Source organism: Euphorbia lathyris, chromosome 10 (assembly GCF_963576675.1).
Source record: "Euphorbia lathyris chromosome 10, ddEupLath1.1, whole genome shotgun sequence".
Classification (NCBI taxonomy): Eukaryota; Viridiplantae; Streptophyta; class Magnoliopsida; order Malpighiales; family Euphorbiaceae; genus Euphorbia; species Euphorbia lathyris.
In genome coordinates this window covers 59,778,515-59,789,085 of record NC_088919.1, presented here as the reverse complement: position 1 = coordinate 59,789,085, position 10,571 = coordinate 59,778,515, and the positions used below count along the sequence as shown (strand labels likewise).

Below are 10,571 nucleotides of genomic sequence, written 5' to 3'. Positions count from 1 at the left end.
GGAATTGAAGCAGAAAAAGAAAAACGAAAAGGATGCACCACTACGGCAAAAACCCTAGCTCTTCTCTAGAACCCTAGTAGAGCAGGCGTCAACCACACCAATAATAATTTTAAATATTCATATCATTTTTGTATCAGTTTGAAGTTATCAGATAAACTCTAATCCAATCTAAAAATTCGCATATATCAATTTCGTGTCAAGCCAAAAATAACTTCTTACCTAGTAAACTAAACACAAACACTAGCGAACAGTGGCAGAGACAGCTCGGTGCCTGGGGGCTCCAGCTTCTTCGACGCGGATGCAACCTCTTGTACTAGTAGTACTCCTCCGCCACTTTGTAAGAATTTAGCCCCCATTGTTCTACTCATTCTCGAACAGAGAAAGAGATACAACTCTAACCATCTCTTTCTCTGTTTGAGAAGGAGATGAAATGGTGTCCAACCTAATGAGCTGGACACCATTATTTATTTTTTTTAGCGGATAAGATGTAAAAATATGATATCCAAACGTTTACCTTTAGAAGTAATTTTATCCATAACGTCTAAAATGATACAATTTTACCCCTAACAACGTTGGTAGTCAAGAACAATTTTACCCCTAACTTTAGTAAGTTGGGTCAATTCCAGACATTATTATAAAACACAGATATTTTGTTTTTTATTCTGCACCAATTATATAACGGTTTGTTTAAAAAAAGATTTCATATTTTATGTGATTTAATAATAGAATTGGACATTAACATTTATATATTCAGTGAAACATTTTCAATTTTTTTTTGTCAGACAGTTTATACATTTCAAAGGTTGAATAACTTAGAATTCAAAGTTAAAATCCTAAACCTTTACCATTTGCCTTCTTTCTTTTTTTTTAAGATAACAAATCAATCACTACATAAAAACGATAACATATAAAAATACCTCTAATGTTTAGTGTTAGGAATAATTTTATCCTCAATGTCTGAAATGGTGCAATTTTACCCATAACGTTGGCAGTAAAGAGCAATTTTAACCCTAAAGTTAACAAGTTAGATCAATTTGAGAAATAATTCATCAAATTATTTTTGTCGGTCATGAATTTTATCATCTACAGTTCACATGTGCGTCATTTTATCACTAATTAGTAACAAGTCACAAACATACAATTAAACGAGAAAAAAATTAAGAAAAAGATACTATATTTTTTGTACGAGATGAACAAAAAAAATTCAAATATTTCGCCGAAATTTAAAAATTATAATTTTCAATTCTATTATTAAATCATAAAAAATCTGAAATCTTTTTTTTAGAATCAACACACGTGTAATTGGTGTAAAATAAAGAACAAAATATCTGTATTTTATAATAATATCTAAAATTGACCTAATTTGTCAAACATTAGAGGTAAAATTACTCTTCACTGTCAACATTAGAGGTAAAATTACGATAAATTGCTCCTGGCTAGAAACGTTAAGAGTATTTTTACACCTTACCCCGATATAAAATATCTTCTCTCTAGATGCTTACAACAACATATTCCCACCTAACAAAACACACAAATATTCAATCCAAATTTCAACCACAAAACATTTGAAAAATTCTCCATCACACCCTATAAAACACATCTCTTACATAATCTTCCCCCAAAATGGGCAGCAGCACATCAGATAACCATGTGATTCACATCTGGGAAATCAACAAAGATCGTCTCAAATATATGCACCAAAAAATCTCAAACCCCCCAAGAATCCTCACCAAAACCGCAGCCAAAACATCCTGTTCCATCTTCAAAGTCCCAACTTCTTTCATCGAGATAAACGGCAAGTCGTATCAACCCCATGTCGTTTCCATAGGCCCTTATCACCATTCCCAACCTCATCTCAAGATGATTGAAGAACATAAATGGCAGTATTTGGGGAATTTGCTGTCAAGAATTGAAATCAAAGGGTTGAATTTAGAAGATCTGTTGAAATCTATTGAGCCTTTGGAGAAAGATTCGAGAGATTGTTACTCTGAATCTATTGAATTTAATAAGGATGATTTTCTTGAAATGATGTTGCTTGATGGTTGTTTTATTATTGAGTTGATTAGGAAAGTTGGGAATGTTGTTAAAGTTGAAGATGATGATCCTATTTTTACTATGCAGTGGATTACTACTTTCTTTTATCGGGATTTGCTTCGGCTTGAAAATCAAATCCCGTTTTTCGTTCTTGAACGTTTGTTTGAGTTGACGAAACTTGAGGAGGATTGCTCGTCTTTGTCCGGTCTTGCTTTGAATTTCTTCAACCATGGTTTAGTACGGCCGCCAGGGATTTTGACTCGTTTCGGGTAAAAATCTAATTCTTTTCATGTTTTATGTTTTTTTCTTTTTCGGGTTTGGGGATTTTTGTGTGTCGAAAGGCCTGTTTGATAGGCGGATGAGTGTGTCAGTCAATTACAGTGATGTCAGTGGCGGAGCTAGAAAAAACAATACTCGGAATGCGAGTTAACTTTCTGGCATTAAATATCAGCGACGAATAAGTTCGTCGCAAATTCCATCTATTGATATCTAATCTGTTATAGATTCTATTCGATAGAGTGAAATTACGAGGACATTATTTAGTTACAATGAAATTTTCCGTCGGTTTTATTTTTCTTAGAGTCGGGGTCGATGGATCCTCCATGACCCTGTCCCTGATCACCGGGTTGCACAATCTCAAAAGTCACTCGTCTATCTAATAGACTGATGACTTTTGTCCGATGGACGTTATTCATTTACTCACGAAATTTTCTATTGGTTTTCTTTTAATTTTCTCGACCTGACTTCTCCATGACCATGTTCCTCTGTCCCTGATCATCAGATTGCACATTTCAAAAGTCAACTGTCTATCTAAAAGACCGATGACTTTTGTCCGATGGACACTATTCATTTACTCACGAAATTTTGTGTCAGTTTTACTTTAATTTTCTCGACCCGATTCCTCCATGACCGTGTCCCTCTGTCCCTGATCAATAGGTTGCACAATTTCAAAAGTCACCTATCTATCTAATAGACCGTTGACTTTTGTTTGACGGACACTATTCATTTAATCACGAATTTTTTTGTCATTTTTATTTTAATTTTCTCGACCTGACTCCTCTATGACCATGTCCCTCCGTCCCTGATCACGGGGTTGTACAATTTAAAAAGTCACCCTTCCTATCAATAGTAGACCAATGACTTTTGTCCACTATTCTTTTACTCATGAAAATGTCCGTCGGTAATACTAATTTTCTTGCATTTTAATTTTCGTAGTCGGGGGTCGACGTACACTCCATAACCCTGTCCCTCTCCGCCCCAGATGGCCGGATTGCACAATTTCAAAACTCACCCGCCTATGTAATAGACCAAATTCTTTTTTTTAATCTTTAATTGTTTTAATATTTACATTTTAGATTTACAATATACATTTTATGTTTCTAGCAATCTCAAAGCGAGACACCTCCTCGATTTAGTCCGATCAAGTTACATCAATTTCGACCAACCCGAACGCACCGAAGAAGACGACCCAACCCCAAGCCACATAATCCACTGCGTCTCCAAGCTCCGCCGCGCAGGAATCAAGTTAACCCAAGGAACCGCCGACTCATTCTTAGTAGTAAAATTCAAGAACGGAGTCATAGAAATGCCAACAATAACAATAGACGACGCAATGAGTTCATTCTTACTAAATTGTGTAGCATACGAGCAATGTCACAACGGATCTTCCAAACACTTCACAACGTACGCAACGTTTCTCGACTGCTTAGTGAATACGTACAAAGATGTCGAGTATTTGTGCGACAAAAACATAATCGAGAATTACTTCGGAACGGATGTAGAAGTTGCGAGATTCATCAATAATCTTGGAAAAGAAGTTGGGTTTGATATTGATAGATGTTATTTGGCAAAGTTGTTTAATGATGTTCATGGGTATTATAAGAATGATTGGCATGTTCAAATTGCTGGTTTCAAATATACTTATTTTGATACTCCTTGGTCTTTTATTTCTGCTTTTGCTGCTTTTGTTCTTTTAATTTTGACAATTGTGCAGACTTATTATACTGTTTATGGTACTTATTTTTGAACTCGATACGGTTGGTTGGTTATTACGTGTAAATTTCGAGAAATTCTACTGTGATTTTGGTTCGGTAGATTTTATCAATGGAAATATGACAATTGTACAATTTTTTTTAACACTAGTTGTTTTCGATGGAATGGTATGCATTTTTTTCTTTTTTGTTGGTCGGGTTTATTATAGAACTTCTCGTAAATTTGACCGATTTTTAGAAGATGCTGGCAAAAATTGACTTAAAAGTTTAAGTTGATAGCTAAGGTTAAAAATAAATTTTATTATTGTTATTATTAGGGTTAATTTCAAATAAATGTGTTGTGTTTTCATGTTTTTGCAGATCGGTATTTGTTGTTTTTTTTTGTTACAAACCGAACCCTTTGGTTTTTCAAAATTTTCTTTTTTTATTGACTTTGTCAAATTTGGCTGATAAACGATCTCAAAATGAAAATTTACTATGGAACCGCATTTTTAATTCTTCAAAATCACAATTTTTGGAGTTTTCTCGCTCTAAACATTAACTTTCTCTCTCATGAAAAACACCTAAATGACCTAAAACCTAACAAGTTGAAGAATTAAAGTTGTTTAAAATATTTTTAATTCTTGAAAATTTTCAATTTTAGGTCGTTATCGCCCAAATATGGCAAAGTCAACAAAAAAATAAAAATTTTACAAACCATATGATTCGGTTTGTAACAAAAAAAACCCAAAGGTACCGATCTGCAAAAACGTGAAACCACATGACATTTATTTGAAATTAACCCTTATTATTATTGTTATTATAATTATCTCTAACACATTTTAGACACAAATGTCCATTGGATTTGAAGTGCGTACAACACTAGCTTGTCATACCTTATATTCAGTGGCGAAATAATTCTAATTCTATATGTATAGAAGAATTTGCATAAATAAAAGTACGACGGAATTATTATGTTTAGTGATGAAAATTCCCGTCGCAAATCTATTTTTCGTTAATTTCCTTAATAGATGTAGGTCGATGGATCCTCCGTGATTCCTTGTAGTTTCACCTTTTCGTGCTGTAGTTCCATTATTAAATATAGTTTTCAAGATTTGAACTATCAGCCGTTTAATTTAAGAGACTCTACTATTATGAAGAAATTAATTAACCTAAAAGTTCCTTATATATAATCAAATTCAAAACTAAATTTAAGCTTGATGGATCGTGAGGGGGTTTGAGCAGCATCCACTAGTCGTCGAAAATCTTTATTTTAATTTCTTAAGATAAAAACACCTAAAATCTTTTAGGGTTAAGGTGCAAAAATACCCCTAACGTTTTGGACCAGGAGCAATTTTACCCTTAACGTCTAAAATGGTGCAATTTTACCCCTAACGTTGGAAGCCAAGAGCAATTTTACCCCTAACGTTGATAAATTGGGCCAATTTGAGACACTATTATAAAACACAGATATTTTTGTTCATTATTCTGCACCAATTGCATAATAATTCGTTCTAAAAAAAGAATTTCATGTTTTTTATAATTTAATAATAGAATTTGAGATTAATATTTATAAATTCGGTGGATTTTTTGTATTTTTTTTTGTCTAATCCGTACAAAAAGACATTATATTTTTTTTATTTTTTTATTTTTTTTTCACATCCCAACGAATGTTTGTGATTTGTTACTGATAAAATGACACACGTATGAAATGTAGATAACAAGATTCATGACCGAGAAGACAGTTTGATGAATTATTTCTCAAATTGACCCAATTTATTAACGTTAGGGGTAAAATTGCTTTTGGCTTCCAACGTTAAGGGTAAAATTGCACCATTTTAGACGTTAGGGGTAAAATTGCTCCTGGCCTAAAACGTTAGGGGTATTTTTGCACCTTAACCCAATCTTTTAATTAAGCATCTATAGATATTAAAGCACTCGAATAACGAATTCCGGACCTGTTATTCAATTATTTTCCTTTTAAATGAAAAATGGACTTACTTGTCGGAAGTTATAAAGAACATTATCAAAAGTAGGAGAAATAATGTTTGAAGATAATTCAAAACAGATAGTCTTAACAACCAAATATTCAAGGAGGTTATTACCAAACATTCAATCAACGTGCATGCAACAAATAAATTGGATTTGCCATATAGTTCTTTGATTTTCAGTTTTTATTTTTATATATTTAATTGTTTTTTTAAGGTATAAATTTTAAGGCGAAAGCCTCTGAATTTTACATTTTTTAAGAATTAAACTTCTGATCAATTATTTTTTCATATTGAGATCTTGATCATAGATTTTGTTATGGATTCAACCCTTATTTAACTTTTCCATCGAGTTTGAACGACAAACTCTGTTAAGGGATTCAGTCTGCTGACGTGAACATTTTTACTTTCAGGTGGACAAATAAAAAAAAATAAGTTTCTTAACTAGGGGAGAGAAATTATTACAGAAATTGATTTCTAGTAGGTTTTTCTAAGCTGGAAATCGAGCTTGGAAGAACTTACTCGAAATAGATTTTTGGTATTAGTGGAGAAGATCGATTTGGCAATTCTGATGCTAGAAATCGCAAAATTGAAGAGAAGAAGATTGAACTTGGAAGAACCTATTGGAAATTAATTTTTATATATTTTTTTTAATTTTTAATTTATTTTATCTCTCCTAGTCAAGAAACTATTATTTTTATTTCTCTATGTCAACATGTCGAATCGTCCTAACAATGTATGCAGCCGAAATTCAACGGAAAAGTTGAATAAGAATCTGATCCATAACAAAATCAATGATCAAAGGTTCAATGTGGAAAAATAATTAAACATGTAAAATTTAAGGACTTAATTATGTGTTTTGCCATATTTTAATTGTTACTAATACTTATACAAATTGAGATGTGTCTCAAGTTAATTATAAAATAAATTGATTCAAATTTAATTATTCATTTATAAAACAATTCAATTAATAATAAGGATTGATTTCGTGATAAGTAATGAATGGTCAAGATTAATTGCGTTTCTTACCACAACAAGCAACTTATAATTATTGTTGAAATAGCTAGTTATCAAGACACTTGGCAGGAAATAATTCAACAGGAAACATATTGATAGGTATGTCTGTGATAAAAAATAATAAAAAAAAGTCAAATACATCAATGGTTCAAATTTTACTATGCCATAATGTAAAACTTGACATAGTTGTAAATAATTTTTAAAAATGAATTTTTTTATAATTTTTCTTAAAAAAAGCTTAATACATCATTTGTCCTTTAAATTTATCTAAAAAATTTGATTGTTCCTCTGAATTTACATAAAATATTCAGTTAGCCCATTGAATTTGTGTAAAATGTAATCAATTGATTACTCAGTTGTAAAAAAGTAAGTTAAATGCGGAAGATATATTTCATGTGTCTTAGAATGTTATTGCATAATTCAATAATAGAGTAAAAATGAAGTTATTACTTGCTCAACTATAAATTTTGTATCCTCTAATATTACAACTGTAATATCCCGATCTTAATTGTTTTACTTTTTTTAAAGACGCGTATAATACATTTGTGGCATTTAACTTATTTTTTTACAACCGAATGATCAATTGATTATATTTTACGTAAATTTATGGGGCTAATTGAATATTTTATGCAAGTTCAGAGAACCATCAGAACACTTTAAAAGTTCAGGGGCCAATAAATTTTTTTGGACAAGTTGAGAGCACAAATGATGCATTAAGTTAAAAAAAAAAAAAAGAAGGAAAAAAAGTAATGGATGAGAATTTATGTTGTTGATTAAATGGTAGTTTCTAAACAAATTATGTTGTTGACCAGGAATACTATCTTGCCTTTATTCTAATATGTATTTTTTTTTTTTTTGGCTGAATATTGGTCGAAAAAATCAATTTTATTTGATTGAAAAATAGCTACCTGATGTCTTTCAATCTACAATGTGAGCTTAGTAGATTACTTTCAGTACATCTAAGATGATATCATCAAACTGCTAGAGAGGATTCGTAGTACGACGTCTCTTCTTTGATGCTGAAGTTAATGATGATATTAAAATAGAGTATAATGACTAGATAGCAGGGTGAAATATAAGTTGTTGTATACCTTAAAGATGATTAATTATAGAGATAATTGAAGGGCACACTACGGTGTAGGTTTCCATGTGGCTATTCTTAATTGGCCCACGCGTCCATGTATTTTTAGCACTTGTTTCCCCTTCCGTAAGTTACGACATGTTTTGGAGATTATGAGCATATGTTTCAGATTCATTCTTCTGATTGGGATACATATCCTTCACGGTTATGCTTTTTGTGTAAGGAACCCTCATTGGTCCACGTGTCAATTCATTTTTAGCTGCTCTTTTATAGTATGATATCATATGTCCCCTCTAGGACTCTTTATATGAAGTTCTCTCAAGGCTTCATTTTGGTCTTTTGGATTTCCTCTAGGCTTAATGATGGGCCTAGAAGCTTTCGAAGCCCACTTTTTGCCATGTCGAGTTATTTTTACTTCCGTAGGAACTTTCTGCCTTCTGCCTTTTTTTGTAGATGTAATTATTACATTTTTATCTTCTTTCAAGAATACCCTGTGGAGGGGTTATTTATTATTAACCTTCAACACGTTGAGTTTCCCTAGTTTGTCGATATAAATCTTAAAGAAATCTCTCCATTTACTTCTTCTTGGTTTTGTCTTCTTCTTTTCATCTCTGTAAGTTCTTTCTCTTTCGTTCTCATTCTTTACGATTTTACTAGAGATTTAGTCTGTAGGAACTCTAAAAAAGTTTGTATTTCCCTTGACTTCTTTCTGAATCCTTGTCTTCTCTTTCTATCATGACTCCTAAATCTTCTAAATCCTAGAAAGCTTCATCCATTAGGGCTTCTCAAAACCGAGTTGAAAAGTGCCTAAAAAAAGCTAACCAGGTTAACTTAAATGTTTATTCTCAACCTTTCAACTTATCTGCCAAGGATTTGATAAAGATAGTAGTTGATTACACTAAATTGAAGAAAATGGTTGTTAGTCTCCCGACTGAAACTCAGAGAGCCTTTGAAATGCCTCTGATGTGATATATTTAGCACAAGGTAGTTATAAAACTATCATGCAACAACATCAATCACAGTATAGTAGAAAGTATCGATCCACATGGAGTTTGGCAGCCTGCACTCTATTTTGCTTTTTTTTAAGAGACAAAAGTAACTAAGTAATGATTATAAGAGTTTATAGTGAAACTAAACCGAATACAATAAGACAGTATGAACAACACATCATAAACGAAATACTACTTTGGTAAAACACATAAGACATACTTTGTATAATGAGGGAATAGATCTTGCATCATATTTCATAAGGGTATTATTACATCACATAAGCAAGGTATCCGAAAAGCATTCTTCCCACATGTTTATGGTCAAATAAGTTCATGTTATGCATAAGCCACATCTCTATCAATCTTAGACATTCAACCAAATAACATAGCACATTAGATAGTGAACAAATAATCTCTTACTCCATTCACTGCCTATCCACCTAAAGATTAGCATCTCTACCTGATCGATCACTAAACACCCTAAGTTAATGTCCCGATTAAGATATCTTTCTCTCGAACAGATCTCTCAAGAACATACAACGTTAATGGCCTATTAACATTACATACAACACAACTTAGTGATACTAAAAAGATAAATGCCCTTGCATCAAGACACAATGCTTACCTTTCCCCACAACTATAGTCTATCCCATGCAGATTAGTCTACTCATTCTTTATCATACAGAGATCACAAAGAGCTTGCAGACGATATAGCCTCATACCAAAGATAGTAAACACAGAGCTTACAACTCTTTTTAGAAGACGAAAATGGAAAACACAGGTATATTAAAAATAGAAAATAAATTGTATCTAGAATAATGTATATCTTGCAAAGGCCAAAAGTTCCTTATAAATAGCCCTCCTATCTTGGTAGGTGATAGGGGTCGAAAACCCCTATCTTTAGGTACGGTTTTTAGGATAGTTTTTCTAGTTTTTATTCAATAAGCGAGCAATTCTCGCTTTTTTATGCATATGTGCATGTTAGTTAGTTTTAATGTATGTTTTATTTACTTTTGTAGTTTGTAACCGTTTCTGGTTGTTTTTAGGCAAATATTACCAAAATAGCACATACGTGAACTAGCATTAATTTACTGTGGCTAAATGATCCACTAAAGGTCGCACTAAATGGAGTTTCCACTCAAATCTAGCAATTGGTGAGTCAATTTAGCATTTGGACTGACGTCGTTTGGAGTTTATGTGCGTGTGCAGATCAAACAAGATCAATTTCGGGTAAAAATCGCGTCTCGGGGACCCCAGCAGTCGCTCGGTGCGTTGGGCATCTGCTTCCCGTCGAACTCGTGCTTTTGCCTTCCATTTTGCCAATACTTTCACTCATCTATCGAAGATAAAAGTTATTATTTTAGCAGTTCAAATAACATGAGATAGGAATCAAAGAAATATTTGGCTTGAATGTGATTCGGTTTATGTGGTGTATCTTTTCCGCAAGAGTTCTTGGGAGGTGCTTGGTCTATCTGTCAAGAGTGGATTTGCC

The 10,571-nt window shown here is 32.6% G+C and overlaps 1 protein-coding gene across 1 annotated transcript; it reads left to right on the top strand.

Annotated features, from left to right (window-relative positions):
• Positions 1 to 1,520: 1,520 nt before the first annotated feature.
• Positions 1,521 to 4,066, top strand: LOC136209742 (UPF0481 protein At3g47200). The gene is made up of 2 exons (XM_066001319.1): positions 1,521 to 2,303; positions 3,418 to 4,066. The coding sequence occupies exons 1-2, from the start codon at positions 1,624 to 1,626 to the stop codon at positions 4,058 to 4,060; spliced, it is 1,323 nt and encodes a 440-aa protein (XP_065857391.1). The 5' UTR covers positions 1,521 to 1,623; the 3' UTR covers positions 4,061 to 4,066.
• Positions 4,067 to 10,571: the final 6,505 nt, after the last annotated feature.